Here is a 23,889-nt window from a genome sequence, read left to right as displayed (position 1 = left end):
TGCAGGTGGTTTACAGATATGAGTTGCCTCACATCCTCCTGGTCCCTTACATCTAATTAGAGAAACACATTGTTTACTAATTACTTTAACAGCGCCCCTATTGGAGGTAGGCACACTGTCTGTCTGTCTGTCTGTCTGTCTGTCTGTCTGTCTGTCTGTCTGTCTGTCTGTCTGTCTGTCTGTGCGCACGCGTCTTACATTACATATTAGGGAGGGAGGGCCTCAAGGGGAGAGACTGTTGCCATGGGAGTTGAGAAAGAATGCCCTTGGAGAAAGGATGGGGGGGGGGGGGCCCAGGGCAAGGCATGGAGGTACCCAAGAGGGGACGCTAACCTTGGATTATTACTCCATAAAACCGTTGTAATAACACAGTGAAAAAGAAGCCTCATTCTCTGCTCTCTCTTGCCTTTCTTCTCTCATCCCATAGCCCCCTAACAGAAATGTACCAGCAAATCACAATTTGCCTGGTGAGTACTGACAAAATGAGATCCTACCCCACTTGGTAATAATAACATTTTAGGATTGTGCTCTACAATGTACCTGGGCCCCAACCCCTGCTGTTTCATCAGCTGCTGAAATGCCAGAATGGTGCAGGAAAGGAGTACCTGCGGTAGACATAAACATGTAAAGGACAGCTTTCATGCGGCGAGAATAGCTTTCAGTCAAACAAAGAGTCGGTCAGTTAGACAAACGGACAGCTGTGTCCTGCCTCCATGCACAGACCTTCAGCCAGGAGGAGTTGGAGGGGACTAGAGTGAGACATACCATGCCGGAGGTCCCAGAGGCCTGTCGGAGTGCATTATGCTCTCGAGCATTTCAGATGTGACTGGTGTGAATGTTTGAAGTGATCAACGTGTCCTGGCTCTTTCTCTATCTCTCTGCTCCCTTCCCCTCTCCTTATTTCATCCTGTCCTTTGTCATCGTGTCTGTCGGCCAAAGTAAAAACGGTGTTAACAAAATCCAGACGTGAACATTTAACCAGACATTATTTCTACATGACACCCCTGCGTTCACTAGCCTTTACTTTGACTTCCCCTTTCAGCAACACACTCCACTGTGTGTGTGTGTGTGTGTGTGTGTGTGTGTGTGTGTGTGTGTGTGTGTGTGTGTGTGTGTGTGTGTGTGTGTGTGTGTGTGTGTGTGTGTGTGTGTGTGTGTGTGTGTGTGTGTGTGTGTGTGTGTGTGTGTGTGTGTGTGTGTGTGTGTGTGCGTGTGCCACTGCTGTGTCAGGGAGGATGTCTGCGAGGCAGGAGGTTCTGCTGGGGAGGGGAGAACTGTCCAGTAAGTGGGTCTGGGACTCTGGTGCTCTCCAGAGACGTATCCCAAAGCACTTCACACACTATTGATCCAGTTCATCGATATCGGTGGTTCTCAGCTTGTGGGCGGGGGGCCCACGGTTTTCATCGTGATGCAGATGCATGGGAACTTAATGGACTTAATGGAACCCAATTGATTGACCGATCTTTAAAATAAGGACTTTAATCAGGTTTAATGAACTATAATTAATGTATCGAATAGAACTTTACCTAATCAGATGAGTATTAACTAGAAAAAGTGCCCTTCTGGGCACAGGTCTCAACCAGGATAGGAATGTAGGACATTGCAGCTTGCCTTCAACTGGTGGTTGGATAAAAGGGCAACAAAAGTAAACTAGGGAGTTGGCATACAAAGTTATCCACAGATCCGTGCAGTTAGAGGTAAAAACACTTTTCGGCCAGTTATAGCGCCACCTTGAGGCTGAGTTGAAATTGTTCATGTGGCATTTCTTCCTCGGCCTAGTGGGAATGTGCGTGCACAATTTCACGGAAATCACGCGATGTGTTCATGATTTGCAGCATTTTGTTTGAAACTGAGCACTCCTGTGAACTTTGGAAGCCAATCTTAACCAATCAGGATGGAGTCTGAGAAATCTGAAAGACCCGTTTCGTTGAATGGCTCTAGAGAGACTGTGTAACAAATTTGCGTGATGTTTGGACAAAATCTGTAGGTGTACTGTGCAAAAACTTGTTTTGCACAAAGCGGCCTCCTGGTGGCGCTATAACAGGCCGTTCTGGAAAGTTTGGGGCAGAGGTTCATCGTTGGCATCCAGGGAGTGTGTGTGCAAAATTTGGCATCGACCGGGTTAACGGTGGCCGAGATTAGCTGCTCACAGACACACACACGGACGGACACACGGACACACGGACGGACGGACGGAGTGCAAAACATACTCTCCCCCCATGCCTTCGGCCTGGTGGAGACAACAATGTTATATTGCATGATCCACATTAGTTGCACACTTCTTTTGGGTTATGTACAGTATACTGTCAATCACACTTACTTACATCTATATCTTTTCTTTTTTTTTTACTCCTTCTTTAGGATAAACTTCACTTTGTTCATCTTTATGCAGATGATGCAGTAATATATGATACATTATTTTTACTCAAAACTAAATATCACACTGTGATTTTTGGTACACGACAAAACATTTGGATTTGTCCAAATCTAAAGCTAAAAACGTATTCTTGCCTGTATTATTGCCACTGTAGAGTTGAACGCACCAAATACCTGGGCTTATGGTGGGTTATGGCAGAATATCCATACATACATACACATATACACACATACACACATACACATGTGTATATATATATATATATATATATATATATATATATATATATATATATATAGTGTATGTTCATTTAAATTCCATTCATTAGATTTGGAAGAACATTAACCTCAGTAGTGGATTGCATTACATTATATTGCTGGATTGTAATTCATCTTACTGATATTGACTTAACTGATGTTTATCAGGCTGCTTCCAAAACCAATCTTCAATATAATTGGCTATGCAGATTTGTTCCTGGCTGTCCTTTCATAACTCAACATTGTAGTGCGTGTGTGTGTGCAGTTAGGCTGGACCAATCGGCGTGAAACATTGCGTGCAAGAACCTCCACCATTTGTTGTTAAATCTACCTCATGGTGGCGCTATATCAGCATCAGGGCACGTTTCCCCTTGAAACATGGCTCCTATGCAATCAAATCTCTTTCCCCTGGAGTCCTTGGATCATGATGCAACTTCCCATATAGGCCCCACCCATTTCTGCCTGAAAAGATTTTCTGCGATTTAGTTTTTCTCTTCTACAGCTGTAATCGTGTGATGTGACAAATTTGATTCTTGTTTACTTTTGAATGTATACATTTCCATCACTGTTTCAAATGGTTTATGGGGCCTTTCTAAGTCAATAGCTAATAAAGCCTATACGATTGGAATAATTTACCTGTAAATATTTCATCCATATAATCATTTTAATACTTAGGCCTACACTTAAAAATGCCCTGTCTTCTTTATTATAGGATCATTAAAGGAGAATTATAGAGGACCTCTATAATCTTACGTATTTCTATCGTTTTTGTTAAATGTTAGTTTATATAACATAATTGATGTTGAGGAAAACCCTTGAAAACAACATGGTATGGTCTCGAGGAGTAATTTTGTAATACATAATTTACAAGGTCCCCTCGTCTCTCAGTCGATGTCCAGACCTGCTGTCTGCCCTATAGGCGTGGGTAGCCATCTGTGTTGGTGCAGAGAGCACGTCTCGCTCCTTCTGCGCGCGTGTGTGTGTGTGTGTGTGTGTGTGTGTGTGTGTTCCTCCTTGAGTGAAGCTGAGAATAGGAAGTGACACATGTGTCTCTCAAAGGGCTCCAGCGGCCACGGCCCCTACGGTCCAATATATTGTCACGTATCTCCACTCTGGCCCCAGAAGGCACAGGGCTGTCAACGCACCGCCTACACACCAAACCCTCACACAGCCTCATGCCATCAGAGGACAGTGGGAGGGGGAATGGAACCGTGGAATTAAAATGAAATGGTAAACCAAAAGAAAGAAGTGAGACGGATAAGACAGACGGACAAAGAGGATTGAGGAGATGGCTTCATTGCATTAGAGACGTCTGTCAGTCTGTCGGTCAGTCAGAATTCTGATTCTGTGCTCTGGTTGGTCAAGTCTCAAGTCAGCACTGCAGGATTTTTAAAATCATGGTTCTCTCCCAACAAATACGGTATCTCCTCTCATTCTTTATTTCTCTGTTCCTCAATCCTAACTGCTCCCTTCCTCATTTTGGCTGCTGTGCTTGGCATTGACATCAGGCATCTGACTTTCTCCTTCACTGTTATGATTGTTAATAGTAGCTTATAGCTCTTTGGATGGGAATTAATGTAATGTATGAAGTGTGTGTGTGTGTGTGGGGGGGGGGCTACTGCGGCAAACTCTGGACTTCTTTGAGGCTAGTGTTCAACACTGCAGAAGAGCAGAATGCATGGCATTCAAATGACCTCCTTTGGGAATATTGATTTGCAATGGCTGCAGCGCCAGGGTGTTAATTGTTCTTATTATTTCTAACTCTGGAAACAACCTATAGGGGATAATCATGGGTCAGCTAGTCACTGGTGGTCAGAAATGTATAGTTATTCAAGTTCAGGTCAAGGCACAGTACATTCACTGGTCCAGTGAATGTACTGTGCCTTGACCTGATGGAATCAGGCTGCTTGTCCTGTGTGCCAAACCGGACCCCTTTATGGAAAACTAAAATCTCCTCACTTTTTATTATTTGTTTATGCGCTGCATCAATAATGTGATAAACACTATACCAAGTGAATAAGTAATTAAACCAAGTGAATGTCTCATTCAAGCTTGTGGATTTGTATAGGTTTTGCCGAGCAGAGTGCATTCTTTATAAATGTTTCAATACTTGGTCTACATGCCTCGGGTTCTGATACAAACTGCATTTACAGTGTAGCACCACAGTAATTACACTCAATCAATCTACTTGATTCAGATGCTTAACGGCTCGCAACAGCCTGTTATTGGAAATCTATCAGAATCACAGGGGCAATATTGGCCACAATCAGCTTCACCTCTATGGACGTTCTTATTAAAATGCCAAATATGATGATTTATTCATTTATTATTTCCCCCTCAGAGATAAATACAGTTTATTTCCAATTTTCCATCTATAAATACAGTTTCTATACATTTATAAGCATAGTACAATTTGGAAGCGTAATTATTTTTATCCAAACAACTTAATAAAAATAATTCAGACTGAATATAGTTTACTGTAGGTTTTATTATTTTATTTGTTCTCTTCCAAAAACAAAATGTCTTACTAAGTTACTAACAACATCAGATCAGTGGAAACGATGGCCTCTATTAGTACAACCAGAAAGGCAACATTATTGGCTGTCTCTGGTTAGTTATTGGAGTAATTAGAAAGGGAGGAATGGCTTAAAATGATCAATAAAAGGAATTAATACATTTTCCCATAGCTTAACCAGGTGATATGCCCTACAGTATATAGTACTTAGTCATATTAGTCATAATAACAAAGGTAGCCGCTCGTCTGCTCTTACATGACCATTGGTATAAGAAGAAGGTGAGGAGGACGATTAGACTGTGCATAACTGTAGTCTCAGGTTTTCAGAAGGTGGCATTCTCAGTCATTTCCTGTTCCGGTTCATTTTGCCATTGCTTAAACATTTTGTTTGCTTGGCTCAGCAGCAGATCTGAACTAGAAACACATGTGAAGGTGTTATATGTGTTTCCGGTTCAAATCTGCTGAGATCAAACCAAACTATGAGAAAATTAACCAGAACAGTAAACGGGTGGCACTGGTGGGGCTTGGTATTCCACCTTCTGGGATCCTGGGACTACAGTTTTGTAGTTTTGTATGTGATTAGCCTATGTTGATTAGCATTTCTGTGAACTCTCACTCAATTAACTGCTGTGGGTGGAAATGTCCTCATCCATTTTTCTCCTCAGTAGGTTGACCAATAGATCTCAAATTGCACATTAAGGCATATGCAGAGATAGATTCTTCACACATTTTCTTCACAAAGAAAAGATTCTTCAGAAATTTCCCTAAATGTAGGCTGTTTTTTAGATAGAATCTGTGATCTCTCATGACGACGAGAGACCCAGAAGTTAATTCCCCGTTCATTTTCCCCATAGGCTTTTCAAAAAGTATGTATTTAAAGACGTTTTAGCCGCGGACAAAGCCAACTCGAGTTGTGACAAATCATGACAACAAACACAATATTTTGGGCAGAACAAATAATTACAAAGAAGAAAAACAACAAAAAAGTGTTCTTTCTAATTATTTGTTCGGCCCAATTTTTTTTGTTTGTTGTCATGATTTGTCACAACTCCAGTTGGCTTTGTACGAGGCTTAAACGGTCTTTAAATAAATACTTTTTGAAATGTCTATGGGGAAAATGAACAGGGAATTATTTCCTGGGTCCTCGTAGGGGGCGGGACTGCGACGCTCTATAGTAGCAGTATGGCGACATTTATGTATTTTTTGGACGGATAGCACCGCCCACCCCAGGCCCACTGTGATTTAGCGGGCCAAATATTCATAAATATTCAATAATAATATTTGTGCATTTTAATTCAAACCGTTACCACTCTGGACACCTGTTCTCATGCTAGTTGTGGTTAGATACACAGCGGCAGAGAGAAGCAGCTTTTCATAGTGGATGCTGAAGGCCCAGGAGCGAAGGCCTATTGTAAGAGTGATGTTTGTTGGAATGGTCCTGACTTGAGCGAGCAATAACAGTAGACGCCCTGTGCTCTCTGTTTAGTGGAGGCCCCACACTGCCGCCTTTGTGTCCTGCACCCTTAGGATGGGACACGTTCACTCAAAACACCCATACACACATTTATTCACGCACACAGTCACAGACAAAGTCAGAAGTGAGAAGCAGACCTCCGGAACGGCTCCATTACAAAGTGCTGTGAGTAGCTACAAGTCGGTTTGTTGATGCAACCAGTGTGGAAATGCTAATCCTCTGTACCAGCGCAGGGCAGTGGGAAAGTGCCTTTCAGTTTTCCCTCCTTTTTATATCTACACTAGATGAAATGGTTGCATCAATCACTCCAGTGACTAAATTGTAGCTTTCCAGTTGGAGGAAGCATGACATGCATTTAGCATAAAGCTGGGAGGAAGCATGACATGCATTTAGCATAAAGCTGGGATGGAATGTTGCTGTTATGTTTCTCTCTAAAACAGGGGTTTTCAACAGATTTTGACCCAGGGACCACCATTCTGACTAAGAGCAACCTGGGGACCACCACTATTGTGTCAGCATCTCGCGTATGTTCGTCTGTAATCCACGTAACTTCAAATTTCACACATGCGTTCCACACCACCACACGGAGTGCAGTGCCCGGCCTTGAGTCTGTTGTCCAGAACCACCATAAAAGGCTTTGGTAAGGCTCTGCCATTGTTATTACTTAGGCCTAAGGCTGATTCTAAAAACACCTCTAAATCCTGACCTAAGGTTTCTGAAAAACTTCAAATATTTATATAGCAGCATCAAAATGTTTACATTTTTGAATACTGTACATACTGTACAGAACCCAAATATGGGTGCCCGGCCTGAGGGGGTAAGATACCAATAGGGGTTCCCGCCCAGAATGGGTTAACCAGTCCACTTTTCACAGTCGGTTTGCACAGACACAGGCAGACTGACAGACAGACTGTTAAAACGGGTGCTATGACGGGTATTGCATACTAGGTTCACAAGTAGGCTTGGCCGACAGGTCTAGTTCACTTAAAATAGAAATTCAAGAATTTGAAAAAGCTATCGATTGCCTCATTGATGGCGGAACGTCCCCTCCCTTATTTCCTTTACCCTAAAACTCTACTGGGTCGTAAAAACACCAATGCAAACATTTTGTGAATTATTGGTCAGAAATCCAAGGTGCTTGAGGTTTATTATTGTTGTTGTATCTATACATCTTCTGGCAATGTATCATGGACAATTTTGAAGAAAACTTGGCAAAGGAGGTTAGGACATGAGATGATGTGTGATGATAAGAACGCCCCTCACTTCACACGGATGAGTTTTGAGGGGCGCTAGCCCCTTCCTATACACAGGTTTAATGTTTGTCTTTAGTTCAATGTTTGTTTTGTAAACACCATTGACAATGAAGGGAAAATGTAATGTAATGTAACTCATTACGTCATATTGTCGCTTTATTGTTAATGGCGTTTAATGTTTGTGTCTGCGGCGTTTGTTTTATATCACCATTACATCCCCTAATCAACATGAGGTGAGGTGTGAATGTCACCACTCTTCAATTAGACTTTAATATATTAGCGCCCCTCACTAATCACTTCACACAGGTGTGATTTTTATACTTCTCTGAGGGTCTACAAACACAACCAGATGGCAATTTATTAATGGAAAGAGATAGCACAAACTTTCTCCAATGTATCACACCCAAATGGGAAAAGGGCTATGGGATCTAAATGCAATACACTGCCTTGTGTTGGCATGCACTTGCACGAGGCAGAGACAGAGACAGAGCATATTTATGTTACTGCATTGCCTATAAGTCACCTCAAACGTTTTCAGATTCTGTACATATTTTAGTGTAACGTTAAAGTTTAAAATGAGAACATCCATAACGCACTGTAATCGACCGTCATCGTGAATTGAATTCAGAACAGGGTAGCAGCCCTGTTGTGTCTAGCCTTTTTGGGACTTTTCACAAATGCACTAAAACATTTAGATTATAATGTTTAATGTTGACGTTAATGAGCACCAGTATATGACTATGAGTACCAGTAGGGGCGCTGTTGTGCCAGAAACATAGAGAGGGATAGTGCTGTACTGTTGCCTGCTAATGAGAGAGAGGTGTGTGTGTGTGTGTGTGGGGGGGGGGGGGTAGTTGCACCACTCTGTTCACACGGGTGTGATTTTTAAAGTGTGATGTTGAGATCCATTTGAACCCATCCACTCTGCAGCAGCATTTCTCTCACCTTCTCCTACTGTACTTGTAATTAATTATCAATCTCACTCTGTCTTCACACTTTGTTCCCTCTGCTTCAGTTCACCTCAGGCAGTATTTAGTCCTGAGTATCTAGCCTTCCCTCATGGTTCCGTCTGTGGTTTGTTCCTAACACTCAGTCACTGAACCCTATTTCTCCAGTGAAAAGGAACTGAAAAGAAATAAACTGTATGTCTGCACTTACTGTATCTGTCATTACAGATGAACAGAATGCACTGCATCAGTGGCCTTGTAAGAACAAAACGAAAATACATGGTGGATGCACCTGGGACGTATCCTCAGTGATGTATCCCAACGTCATCACCTGGGACGTATCCTCAGTGATGTATCCCACCTGGGACGTATCCTCAGTGATGTATCCCAACGTCATCACCTGGGACGTATCCTCAGTGATGTATCCCAACGTCATCACCTGGGACGTATCCTCAGTGATGTATCCCAACGTCATCACCTGGGACGTATCCTCAGTGATGTATCCCAACGTCATCACCTGGGACGTATCCTCAGTGATGTATCCCACCTGGGACGTATCCTCAGTGATGTATCCCAACGTCATCACCTGGGACGTATCCTCAGTGATGTATCCCACCTGGGACGTATCCTCAGTGATGTATCCCAACGTCATCACCTGGGACGTATCCTCAGTGATGTATCCCAACGTCATCACCTGGGACGTATCCTCAGTGATGTATCCCAACGTCATTGGGGTTTCGCGAACATCATACCCCTCACTCGGGTGACTCAGACAGGGTGATCAAGTCCCGACTTACGTCCAAGTAGCTACCCTCGTTCAGACACACTAGGGAAAGACCATGGGGCCACACAATCCGTTGAATCCACTCCGGAACTACTCTGCCGGGACTGGGAGGCACAATTCTGGCATGTGGAGGGACTAGACTAGACTCTGTGGGTTGACTCCTGTCCGGGCCCCTACGTCTCACCAGGTCCACTCCTGCTCTCACCAGGTGCAGCCAGGACCTGTGCTTTGCACCAGACTCCCAGCACCAGACTTCATTCAGGAATAATAGTAATAATAATAATACAACTTTATTTGTATAGGACCTTTCATGACATGAAATGCAGCTCAAAGTTCTGGATTCTTGAGCCACAATGGTTCTGCAGGCTCCACCTCGGCAAAGGTGGTACTGCAGGCTCCGCTTGCGGCTCGAAAGTAAGTTGTAATACAATGGCTTATTGTTTGCAAAGAAAATAAAATAAAATAAAAAAGCTTTTGAATTTACGGGGGGAAATATATGTTCTTTGACTTCAAACATTTCACAGAACATTGCTCTTTGACTTTTGACTAAAGGCTGCAAATGCAATGCACAGCACACTCAAATTGCACACTCATGCGAGCTGTTTGTTGAAGGTAGGAAATTCAACAACTGATGAGGCAATCAGAACAAGTGCTGGCCTTGTATTCCACTAAACCAATAAGACTGTTGTTATTCATTCCTTACTTCACCCCAGCTAGCTCATGATCTGGCAGTCTGCGTGGCGCGCAGCGTGGCGCAGCCTCCTGTAGGCTAGAAATCCTCTTGTATCCTTTTCTTTGGCTTCTGCTGCTAAAACGTATTAATGTCACCACTCTGCCATTAACCCTTAAGCTGGATAACTGTAGGAAACTCCCAGTGATACCTGTGGGCCAAGCAATTCAAGCGATTATGTTCTAATGATAATTATATGTATTCATTACTACCGGGGCTGAACCCCAATCAAGCGTTCTTATTTCGGAACGACACTGTAGAAAATTCCTTCCCTAGTCCCCAGAGTGGTGTAAAGAGAGAGTGTCTCTGTACATGAAGCAAGTTTTCCCACAGCAAATATCCAAATCGTGGAGCTTCTTTTCAGTTCACGGATGTTATAAGTAAACACTAGGAGCACAGTAGAGTTGTAAGCAGAACAGACGTATGCACTTAAAATGTAAGATGTTTAAATACCAGCTGAAATGATGTTTCCCAAAACTCTTGAAAACAAATCAATTCAAGTTCAACCACTAAAGTCTACCATACCAGCCCTGACAACAAAATGATAGTCATTTTGTATTCTAAAACAAAATGTGGACAGACACCAGAGAGGGTTAATGCAGCCTTTAGCCGGCCTGAGCCGTACACTGACTGTTGATGATCTCTCTCATCTCGACCCAAAGGAATCACTGTGTTCGTTGTTTGTTTGCAATTAGCGAAGACACAGTAGCCTAAAGACCACACATGGGACTTTTATGTAGGAACGCATCCACACAGAGAGAGTCACCCCTGAAGCTCTCCTCATTATACAGCACCACCCCCACCATTATGTAATGTAGTCTCTGCTTCATGGGCCGGGGCCTGTCTGTTCTGCTGCAGCTGGATGCCATTAGTCCAGTGGGTTCCCTGGCACAGAATTCCCTCCATGTTGGTTCTGCCTTTATGGCTGCCCGGCTGACACATTGTAAGCCCTCGATTATCAGGTAATGTCTACTCCTGGGTCCACTGTTCGCCACAAACTGATAATAATATCTCCCCCAAAAACACACGCTTTTTCTGTCCAGTTTGTGTCATACCGGTAAGTTTGTTTTGGTTGGAGATGATGGACAAAATGTTAGAGTGAAGTAACGGTGCTGACATCCAGAGGCCCACTATGCTCATTCAATGAACTTTGATATGTATTCATTCTTCTTTGATATATAATTCACCTTTACGTTTCCCTCTGTTATTGTTTATAAGGAATATATTTTCTATAGTTTAGTTTAGTTTTTAATAAAAAATAAAAGAGCCTTGTTGAAGTGTAACAGCAGTTTCTTGTTCGCACACACCTCATCCATTCTGGTCTGTTACTGTTTTCATATCTACTTACTGTTTGTAGGAAGTAATTGTACCTTTTAATTAGTCTCTGATACCATTTTGCTTCAAGCTCTTCCTTCTCTCCATTCATAATCCTACCCATGTACTGTATGTAGAAAGGCATATACACACATCATGCACACACACACACAAACATGTGCAAATGAAACAACCATGTAATACCTAGGTTTGGAGAGTCTGGATGGCGGTGTAGCCAGTCAGCCCACAGTGTTTTTCACACTCAGTCTTTCCTGTCAAGTCAGAGCACAGATATGCTTTGTAAGGCCTCACTGAGTCACTCACTGAGTCATTAAAAATGTCAGGATTTTCAGTAAACATGGTGTGTGTGTGTGTGTGTGTGTGTGGGGGGGGGGGGGGGGGGGGGGGGGCACAGTTGCCACTAGTTGTTGCCCATTGGCACAGTCTGCATAATGCTTGGATTACTGAGTGGGGGGGGGGTCTCACTAAAACCCCAAACATCCATCATCCTCCAACACAAACCCAGTCCAGTCTGTGTCCTAGATTTGATCATAGCTGGATGTTGTATTTCTTTCTTTGTAGGATTAGTTTCGGTCAATAAGTCTTTTCGTCTGGCTGAGGCTGGTGGCCTTTTTCCAGTTGTTTTCTACTGTGTGTTTCATGTGGAGGACTAGTCGTCTCTCAAGAACAGATTCCAGCGAGGTCGCTGTTGTTCCTGTCTTTTCAGTACTTGCTGTAAACATAGTTACATATTAGTGATTATTACGTCAACAAGCTATATTGATTAGGCTTTGGGAAATGATTGCACAATCTAAACTTGGTGTAGGCCTACTTGTTCTTGTCATGCACAGATAAATGGGATTGTGTGTGTGTGTGTGTGTGTGTGTGTGTGTGTGCGTGTGCGTGTGCGTGTGCGTGTGCGTGTGCTTGCGCATGTTATGTACAGTTACATACTCTGTTACACATCACATATATTACCATCAAGTGCAATGTGCCACAAGCTGTGACACATTGTGTTGAATATCAACAGGTATTTTGATCGCACATAACACCTTTTCAGTAAACTCATAATGGGTGGATCTAGGAGGCGTTAACCCACCGTGGGGCGTGAGGGTGCACGTGGCGTTGTAAACACATTTCCTGCCTCATTGTGCTAAACAACAAACTAACTAACAAACTACCCAGCAGACATGCAGAGAACGCCACTACCTATTTCTGACTCATTTGCTGTAGTCATTCACAGTAGCGTCGGGTTCAAACTCCAAAGGGGATGTTTACTAGTACAGGTTCCCCCCTACGGGCAAATATACTCTATATCAATTTGGTGGTCCTTGCTATGAAATGAGTGTTAGCACTGTCATAGTTGTTTCCATGTTGAAACATTTTCATACTTTTTCAAACAGCAGATCAACAAGTTTATAACGCTTGTAGATAGCAGATATGCTATTTCAAAAAAAGTATAATAAATTAATATAATTATAAATAAAATGTGTAAAGATGTCAGTCATTTCTTTGTATATTCATATATTTTTATTCATATGTTTCAATGTTCATTGCCAAAAAATGCAATTAAATCATTAATTGCAAATATCAGTGTGACAATTTATAATTATTAGTGTGACAATTTATCGTTAACTTAAATTTGGTATCGCGACAGCCCTAGAACCACTCAATTGGTCTGTGTGTGTGTGTGTGTGTGTGTGTGTGTGTGTGTGTGTGTGTACCTGTGTGTGTACCTGTGGCTGTGCTGTGGACTCTCCACAGACATGACCCCATCATGACAACCTTTCTCTGTCTTTTATTATTCTTCAGTATCAGTGTTGTTGTTGAAGCCTGGCCAACAGTGATATACTCACTGTTTATAGCACTAAATGCTATAGCGGGCTAAGTGTTAATGCTCAGCAATTCAGCGGCCTACTGATTTTCTAATCATTGCATGAGAAGAGTAATGTATAGCTTTGCAATATTTATCGGAGTAATCTAGGCGGTGGATATTGCTCTTGTCTTCATGTCTTTATGTATATAAATTGTCTTGTTCTTTGTGTTGATATGATTGTCAAATGTGTGTATATGATTGATTTATTGATTATTTATTTAAGTGACATGTTTCCGAATGACGGTTTCAATAATAGCCAAGCTCACAACTTGCTGCGAGCTTGTAGATCTATTATATTATACACTTTTCTTATTCAGTCCATTTCTCCCATTGATCCGATGATTAGATCCTTTTAATTACATTATATTACAAAGGTTATATGGTCTCTACCCTATGTACCCACTACCCAAACATATCTGCTTTGTTTGTGCTCGACGTTTTTGTTGTGCTAATAGTGTGATCTTTTAGATCTACTGTATTTTGCTGTACCAGTGAGCGTGAATGTAATCCCTACTACCAGTTCCTGAATAACAGAAAAGATCAGGATGATCGACAATATTTTAGAATACTATATAATCATGTTTGCCCAGGTATAAGCCAGGGGTTCGAAGACAAAAAAACCTTTTTATTCTTAATATGTCCAAGTTATGTGTGTTGGTTCAGTCAGAGCCCGTATTCCATGAAATTGAATCCTGGGGCTTACTTTGTGCGTGTGTGTTTATTCTCGGGGTCATTTCAGGAAGACTTTAGAGAGAGAGAGAGAGAGAGAGAGACTCCTAAAAGATGAGTATTCTCAGGCCAGCCCCAGGCTATTGGAATATACACAGCAGTGGATAAGAAAAGCCCATATCCTGTTAGTCTAAGCACCCAGACATTTTCATTAAAGTGCTAATGGTGATATACAGCCTTTTCTGGGGGGCGGGGGGATTACATAATATGGTTTATTCCCTCAGAAGTTTAGCCCTGCTTTAGCACAGCATTTATTTTGAATTATAAGCATAGGGAACACTATATGAGAGCCCCCACTGAGGGCTGGCTTATGGAAATGGAACCAAGGATCCATTCGGTTCCATATTTTGTACACTCAGAGTTACACACCCGCACAGGGCCATTTGGAACCCACTCAAGGCAATGAGACCCTCTGGTGTAGTAGAGTGTTGCCAGTGAGCCAACATGCACAATAGCAGCACCCTGACTCTGTTTGACAAGAGGCCCGGAAGACTAGGAGGAAAAGTTATTTTCAAAATGACATATGTTCATAGAGCCTATGAATAGCAACAAAGTCACACTTTTACCAACTCGCACCGGGCGTACAGCCAGGGGAACTGCTCAGCCTGGTATTCCTAAATACAGTGAGAGGCTGATTGGGAGAGGAGAGGAGAGGAGAGGAGAGGAGAGGAGAGGAGAGGAGAGGAGAGGAGAGGAGAGGAGAGGAGAGGAAGCTACTGTAGGGGAAGGAGGGGTGTTGTGAGTGTGACGGGGCCTCACAGGTTGCCTGTTTACTTTCCTCTCCAGTGACGGGAGTGTATTTTTAACCTTGCCTTTTTTGTTGTTCTCTCTGCAGGTGCCGGGGAGTCGGGGAAGAGCACCATTGTGAAGCAGATGAAGTGAGTACCGGTAACTTGTTTCACAGTTCCATTCATCATGTATGATGAATTTGGTTGTAATTGGATTGTAGGTGCTCTAAGTTTAAGTGTTACATATATATATATATATTATTTAAACAAATAGGTTTTTGTTACAACACTAAATCTCTATATTCTGATAGAATCGCGGCTATAGTGTTCATTTTTATATAAGTGTTATATGAGTGTTTATTCATTAGCAGGACTCTCGCTGTTTCTCCTTCTGTTTAACTCTTACATTACACACGGGAAAACGAGATAGATTTGATTATGCACAGGTAGCCATAGACGAGAAGGTGAGATTTGATAAAAGAGCAATCATCCAGCATAATTTCTTTTTACCTTATTTTAGCTTCTGTCGCTAGCCACCAATAGCATCCATAGTAGAAACAGGCTAGCCATATCCCAAATCCTCTGTTCACGCGCCCGTGCACTCTGTCTTTGACTCTTTAGTAACTCATAATGGGATAAAGTTTAAAGTTTGGAGTTTAATAAAACATTAATTCGAACTCCCGGTAAACATATCAATGGAACCCTTGCTAGTATACGGCCGTGATGCTTAGCAGAACACTTCCGGTTCAAACAAAATAACAAAAGCTCTGCCTACCCCGTGCATTTCACTGGCACCGGCCACTATCACTATCAAAGTGTTAATAAAGTGGTAATACATTTTCAGATGGATCACCAATTTCATCCAATCAGGAAAGAGAACTCATTCATCAGCTTCCAGTTCTTCATCCTGATTGGATAAAATTGGTATCCTGACCTGAAAATGTATTTTCTGTTTACTAAACTGTTCACTATCTGGAGAGATAGGGAGACCCATGTTACTGACCAAACATTCAAGCAATGATTCCTATCGATCTATCTATCGATCAATCAAACACTTTTTTTTTAATTAAATAAACAAATACATACACCCCCTTCCAGTTCGTGATATGATAATCCCCTTTGTAGGGTTAGCATTTATACACCATTATCCTGATATTTAATATGGTTCAATACATTGTATTGTAGTTAAGTTATGGTCTGCCTCCCTCTGTTCAGCCTGGTGGAGGGGAAAGGAACTGGTTGGAATAACGTGTTCCTTCCACGCCCTACATCCTACCAGGGAAACTCCCCCCTGTCAGGTGATAAGAAGCGGCCTGCTCACTCCTCATGCATTGAAGGAAGCATGAGCTGGGCTCTCCCCAGGCTGGCAGAGGGAGAGTAGCACCCTAGCCTGATTATCAGACTGTAGCTTTCTTGAAGCTTTCTTGAAAGGACCTATAACATAAAATTCAACTTTTTCAATTTATTTTGTGTTTTTGGGGCTCCCATGTGTGTTTTCTATCCCCACAAATAACCAATTTTGAACAATCAGGCCTTCATGTCATATGGGTGTTTTAATGGAAATTGCTCTCAGAAACAGCTCGACTGATTTTGGCCTCATCGTGATGTCATCAATGTCACCCTACTTTGTATAATTCCTCCTTATCTTCAGTCTTCAGTTGCAAATTTGCATTTCCACTTTGTTTACAATGTCCACCATAGTTGATTTTCCAAGCTGGCATGGAATGGAAACGAGCCTGGTTTTATCTAGTATTATAATGACTCAAATATTAAATAATCTGCATATCAGCACCCTCTCCACCTCAGGACAGTGTGGTACTGCAGCTAAAACTGCTTTCAAAGTCCAGAAAGAATTGACAAGGCCTGGTTATATCAGAGTGGTGATTGAGGCTCAAACCATTAGAAATAACTTTGAGGGACATAGACAATATGATTATTAAATATTAAAAGCAGTTTTAAAATGCATGTTATTTGCGCTTGAAGAGATGCAGTCCACTCAGAGAGTGGGCGGGGTCTTTGGGCTGGATCCAGGCTAGTAGCACCCAGGATTACAGCTTAGGCATTGGCAGTGGCACCGGGTGAAAAAGGAGAAATATATATATATATATATATATATATATATATATATATATATAATTTAGGGCCGGGACTAATTGCGATTAATTTAGATTAATTAACTACAGAGAAATTAATCACGATAAATTAATCGCACCTTTTTTTCCACCGCGGAACGTTTCTCACTGGGCGCTTTTCTATAGTACTGAAAACTGGAAATAATAAAAAGTCACCCCATTTTGTGTTGCCTAGAACTGGAGGTCTGACAAAAAACAGTAACAATATGAAGTAAGTACAGCTTTGTGATGTCACTGAGATGTACTTGTTACTGTTACTAATTTCTTTTCAGACCTCCAGTTCTAGGCAACACAGAATGGGGTGACTTTTTATTATTATTTCCACAACAGGTATATTAATGACAGTAAAATGTTGAAAATGAGTGGTATCCTGTAGTCACTATTTGTTGATTCACTGGGATACCAAAAAACATTTAAAAAAAAGGTTTCTCGCTGTTCTCGGGTTGAATATTGATATGCGATTAAAATGCGATTAATCTAGATTAATTAATCGCAAAGCCTCTGATTAATTTGATTATTTTTTTTAATCGAGTCCCAGCTCTAATATATATATAATATATAATAAGATTCTTTGTTTTGGTTCCTCAACATTGTAGCGGCAATAACGACAACAGCAAAGAAATTATAAATAATATCAATTATCCCTGTTTCCTGTCCTTGAACCTGGGATCAATCTGCACGTCCAAAGCCGATGGCTTACTACATGCTACCCTACTAACATAATATCTCTTTGTGTATCGGTGCACTGTGCACTATGTGTGTAATATCTTTTTTTACACAGTATGTGTGTGTGTGTGTGTGTGTGTGTGTGTGTGTGCGTGAAATGTAAACAGCACGAGGTAGAGGTACAGTCAGACACCAAACTTGTTTCCATTGTGGTTCTACACTACAGTATGTATTCAATTCATCAACATAGTATAAAAAAATAACAAAATCATCATATGTCATCATACATCATCTCATTCTCAACCAATGGCACATCTCCCAGTCCCACCCAATCACGCCGGCCAATCACAATTTGCGTCCTCACTTTTGTCTTCAATGTTTGTGTTTACACACTTTTGTCTTCAATGTTTGTGTTTACACACTTGTCTTCAATGTGTGTGTATACACAGACCCTCAAAGCTGGACATAGGAGGGGCTAGCACCCCTCAACAATAATACATTGTGAAAATGTCGGCAGTGAATGGCACCTCCTTTCTATGGGAAAATTGCATTAACCTACCCTTGTGGTCTCCTGATAGATGCTTTCTCAGGCCTAAGGAAGGCAGACATCACTAAGAGCGTTTCAACGTGTCCTGTTAGGTGGGAACATACACACTCTGCAGCCTTACTCCCCTGCACTCAGTCAATCATGTATGGAGGATTGCTTGTCACTGTTAACTGTAATTGTCTTTCTCGCTGCTACTGTATGTAATGTGGCTCAGGGCCAAAGGAATGGAAACAGTCCACTGTTATTCGTTTAATGCACTATCAGCATTTATCTAGATGATCAATGCCGTGGCAGAGGCGAAAAACAACTGTAAAGTGATTTGTAAGACGTGGGTGAGGGAGTTACTGAGAAGGACCCAAATGTCATTGGAGGCTGTGATGAATATGATATTGGCTGTGCCCTGTGCTACACAGCCTATAAATCCACACAGCAGGCTATCTGTTTATGACGCCTTTTCTTACAGGCTCTTACCGTTTGTCCATCTGCTGACGGTGCAGAAATTGACATGGCTGCTAACCTAATGAAATGCGAATAAAATACAAAACAGATTTAATTCGCTGACAACCTAATATGTGGATTGGATTTGGATTGGAATGCACACGTGTGTGTGTGTGTGTGTGTGTGTGTGTGTGTGTGTGTGTGTGTGTGTGTGTGTGTGTGTGTGTGTGTGTGTGTGTGTGTGTGTGTGTGTGTGTGTGTGTGTGTGCGTGTGTGTGTGTGCGCTCCCAGCTGGCATATTTATTTACTTAATTATTTGTTCATTTATTTTTCATGTGTGTTTACTGTTTATCCAATCACGCACCAAATCTTGTCTATGCTGCCTGTCTTTCTAAAAGCCAATCACCTGTCCTTTACCAAGGTATTATAGACCTCAACTGACGCCCGATTTTTGGGGCTGATCCAGATTTTGTGAGTGTCCTCCTAGATCAATGATTAGTATTACCTATGTTTTAACCAATATTTTGAAAATAGCACAAAAATATCTGGACACATCGGCAGCATAATTGCCAAAAGTATAATACCATAAAAACGGGGCAAATAATATACAATAGTATATTTACAGTGTTGGTCAAATTAATGATCTGTCTGGCTCTGAAGTTAACTGCATGTCCAAACTCCATTGCCTATCCTTGAAGCAGGGCTCAATCTGCATGTCCAAAGCGGATGGTTCTGAAGTCATAGTGCTATAAAGTTCACAGTGATCCCCTATGGCCACTGTTGTTTGGACCAGACCACTCTCGCAAATCACTTTAGTGTGCTGCTGCTGCTGCACTCTAAATCCCTCTTTCACAAAGCATACACAACACATTCACCATTTGAACACATACACACATTCCACTGTTGTCTGAAATAACATGCGTACACACACAAACATTCATGCAATTGCACGCAAAGGCCCTAGACACACATTATCACTTTAGTCCTTGCAGGTTTCAATGAATTCTATAAGAGGGTGAAAGAAACATTGAAAGCACACAGCCAGGCATAGTGAAACAATTAAACTACAGAGTGAAGTGTGTCTGTACACAGTACATTCTTTAGTGTTACAGGTCCATTTGGTTCCATCTGTACACAGGATTCCGTTGTCAGAAAGATGTGGTACTGAGTGATAGTACTTGATATTCTCCTAGTTTCTTCTCTCTATTATACAGCTAAACTTAATTTATATACGGTAATATCAGAGTTGTTCATTATTTGAGAAAACCTTTCGCACACCAAGTGTAAATGTTTAGGAGCAGGTGCATAGGCAAGTGCACGTTAATAATAAAATAGAAAAATACGCCTGCACACTGTCGATCTGCTCAGTACAAGAGAATATCATGCCTGACATTTCTGTAATTTGTGACCGAAACGACAGAAAGTAGAAAAGACAACTTCTGATTTAACTTTTTCATTAGCTTGAATCATTCAAATCTTTTAGTAGTGTCTTTACAAGTCTCCTGAGAACAATTGATCAGACGACTGCAGTTAATTCAGAATACTGCTCCTTACTAATACCAAGAAAGTGGAGCATATTGCACCAGTTCTTTGATCTTTATTTCAAAATATTTGTTTTTTTAAAGCATTGAATGTTTTAGGACTAAAATACATTCATGATCTTGCGCCGTATCATGAACTATCTTTCTGTCCCTAGGAATCAATTCGTGCCTCTCGTTTAGAATATTAATGCTTCTAGGGAGACTTTATTCAATTCAAGGCATTCATTTATAAGCCAAACAAGATTTATAAAAATGGAACAGGATCTATGAAAGATGCCTGCATGGTTACCTGCCAAAATGGCAGGCTGGCTGGCTGTGTAAACTAGACACCCCACTCTAAAGCTACCACCACTTGGCTGGTAGCTACTGTAGTATAGTTTACAACCTGCCAAAACACCAAACGGATTGTTTTTGCTGAGGACATTACAGCCAAGTTAATTTGTATGACAGCAATGAGGAGGGTGAAGAAAAAGACTAACTCCTACATTCCTGTTCAGCCATGCCTGTTAGGCATATACAGTATCTAATATAAATAGCAGAAGGGTGGGGGGAAAGTCCTCTTTGGCTGTGCTCCTGTCTCCCAGTGAGCTCGCTTGCATTTCAATTAAGTCCCATTCAGCAGCGCACAACAAATCAAGCGGTGTGCTTCCATCGCAGATGGGCTTGAACTAGCCAGGAGGACCATTCTGTTGGATTTCATCACTGCAGTATCTCAGCCACAGGCCTCTTTCATTCTGACCTCCCTTGGATCCAAAGGATTGTGTAACCATGTGTTTTAGTGTCCTCTAGCTATAAAACGTGTAAGAGACCTGAGTTACCCCCAAATCCTCTACCTGGCAGTATTGTGATTGCTGCCTGCTGTAAGACTGTTAAATGTGATCTTCACGGCACAACGGCTTCCACCTTTTCACGTCTGAGTAAATCCAGGGTTTAGGCAGCTTAGTTTATACTGTATGCAGGTAATGAAACATAGCCTGAGTGTTTATCCTCCCTGACTGACTGCTCTGTCCCCAGGATCATCCACGAGGATGGCTACTCAGAAGACGAATGCAAGCAGTACAGAGCTGTGGTCTACAGCAACACAATCCAGTCTATCATGGCCATCATCAAAGCCATGGACAATCTCAAGATCCAGTATGAGGATGCTGCCAGAGCGGTAAGTGCTTTCTCCCTCCCAACAAAGCAGGCAATTTGACATAAATGACAAAATATTGTCATTACATATTGCACTCACTTGATTCTGAAGTTAAATTAGCCATACCGGTGGTCTGGCCATGTTTAGCCCATTGACCATGACTCACTGTATACTTGACATAATTGCTGACCACTTTTCAAATCATAGCATGGTTTGTTTGATTTTTTTAAGTCGCTGGATTCCATTCATTTCAGTACAGTATGAAAATCAACATATAGAGACATGAAACTTGCTTGAGAAATATAATCGAACACATTATATAATACAAGTAAGACGCGCAAAACGCGGGAAGCGAACGCAGCTCGTAAATGGCGATAACAACAATTAGAATAAATGACATACTTTTTTAAGGTTTTCTTTTTAAAGTTCTCTTTTTTGTGTTTTGAAGTTAAGTGTTTTTAAAGTTTTTTTTTAAGTCAAGTTTTTTTGTGTCTTTTTTAAGTTTTTAAGATTAAATGTTTAAGTTAAGTTTTTTGAAGTGAAGTGTTTTTAAAGTTTTTATTTTAAGTTAAGTTTTTTTGTGTTTTTTTAAGATTTTATTTTTAAGTTAGGTTTTTTGAAGTTAAGTGTTTTTAAAGTTTTTTTTTTAAGTTAAGCTTTTTCATTTTAAGTTAAGTTTTTTTTTAAGTTAAGTTGTGTGTGAGTGCGTGCGTGCGTGCGTGTGTTTTGTGTGATACAGCTGTGCCCTCTGGTGGCGGGCGGGTGGTGTCACAGCGGGACAGACACACACACACACAGACAGACAGACATGATCTGCAGGGTCTCATAGTTAGTGCTCATTGCGTTCGCAATAATCCACCACTCCTGAATGGAGTGCCTGGTACTGGGAGTCTGGTGCAACGCACAGGTCCTGGGCCTGGTGAGAGCAGGAGTGGACCTAGGAGGTGAGACGTAGGAGGGGCCCGGTCAGGAGTCAACCCACAGAGCCTAGTCCTTCCACATGCCAGATTTAGGTTCTCCCAGTACCGGCAGAGTAGTTCCGGAGCAACGGATTGTGGTGGCCTTGCTCATTCCCTGATGGACTGATCAAGGGTAGCTACTGGGACATAAATCGGGATTTGATCAACCCCGGCTATGAGGGGTATGATGTTGGAAGACCCGAAACCCCGTTGACCTCAGGAAACATCACTGAAGATACGTCCCAAGTGCATCCATGCGATGTATTCTTTTGAGACATTATATATATTGCGCATTTTAATGTTATTAAAATGTTTTTTCAGTAATGTATTAAATTGTTGCAATTCAATGCATTTAAAAGTGTGGACTGGTTTCAAAAGATTAATCTGACATTATTCCCTGGTCAAAAGTTAAGTTCTCTTAGCGACACTGACTCACGTATTCTGCTTGAGTTTGGTGACATTTTAATGACTTTGGAGAAAATGTAAGCAAACACAACACAGATGCTCTGTTTATGAGGGCCACAATGGAAACAAGCCTTAGGGCTTTATTGTGTATTTATCCTCTGTGCTATTGTGTGTGTGTTATATGTTATGGAAGTGCTGATGTGCTCTTTCTTTTTATCACCAAATAAATTCATTCATAGATGTACAATCAGTGGTGAAATAAGTAGCCCCATTTGTTACTCAAGTAAAAGTAGCAATACCACAATATAGAAATAAACTAAGTTAAATAAAAGTACCTCGATAATTGTTCTACAGTACAGTACAGTACAGTACAGTACAGTACAGTACAGTACAGTACAGTACAGTACAGTACAGTACAGTACTTGACTCTGTACTTGGTTACTTTCCACCACTGCGTACGATGCATGGCCAAAACTGTGTAGAAGAGAAAATAAATAAACGCTCAGATGCTTTAATGCACCAAAGACAGCTGTGACGTTTGGAGCTAAACTCTCTTACTCATACCGAGGAAGAAACGTCATAGCTTCCTTTGGTGCAATGAAGCATCTGTCGCATTGGACTCCTCGGTATACAAGCTTTTATTGTCTCCACCAGGCCGAAGGCATGGGGAGAGAGTATGTTTTGCCCTCGTCCGTCCGTCCGTCCGTCCGTCCGTCCATGTGCATGATGGCGTCCCTCCATCCGTCTGCGTGCAGCTAATCTCCGGCACCGTTAACCCGGTCGATGCCAAACTGCACACACACTCCCTGTTTGCCAACGACGAACCTCTGTCTCAAATGTTCCACAATGGCCTGTTATAGTGCCACCATGAAGCCCATTTCAGAAAAACACATTTCCTTATATTACTCGTACAGATTTTATCCATACATCACGCAAATCGCTATGGTCATGATGTGATCAATACGGACCTGTCGGCTTCCCCATATGCCATCCCCAATCGCTAAGATTGCCTTCCAAAGTTTGCAGGTTTTGTCCATTTCCAACAAAATGCCTCAAATCATTAACACAGCGTGAGATTTCTG

General features: G+C 41.7%; 1 protein-coding gene across 2 annotated transcripts in view; it reads left to right on the top strand.

Annotated features, from left to right (window-relative positions):
• LOC310863491 (guanine nucleotide-binding protein G(i) subunit alpha-2) overlaps positions 1-23,889 on the top strand; it is an 86,548-nt gene that overhangs the window by 45,017 nt on the left and 17,642 nt on the right. For both annotated transcript variants that reach the window (XM_083771873.1, XM_083771872.1), the window contains exons 2-3: positions 15,092-15,134; positions 21,323-21,464. In XM_083771873.1, coding sequence (XP_083627999.1) covers positions 15,092-15,134; positions 21,323-21,464 — 185 coding nt within the window. The remainder of the gene's footprint in view (positions 1-15,091; positions 15,135-21,322; positions 21,465-23,889) is intronic.

Source organism: Protomyctophum parallelum, assembly GCF_964188405.1.
Source record: "Protomyctophum parallelum genome assembly, chromosome: 8".
In the NCBI taxonomy this organism is placed as follows: Eukaryota; Metazoa; Chordata; class Actinopteri; order Myctophiformes; family Myctophidae; genus Protomyctophum; species Protomyctophum parallelum.
This window is presented reverse-complemented; position numbering and strand designations above follow the sequence as displayed.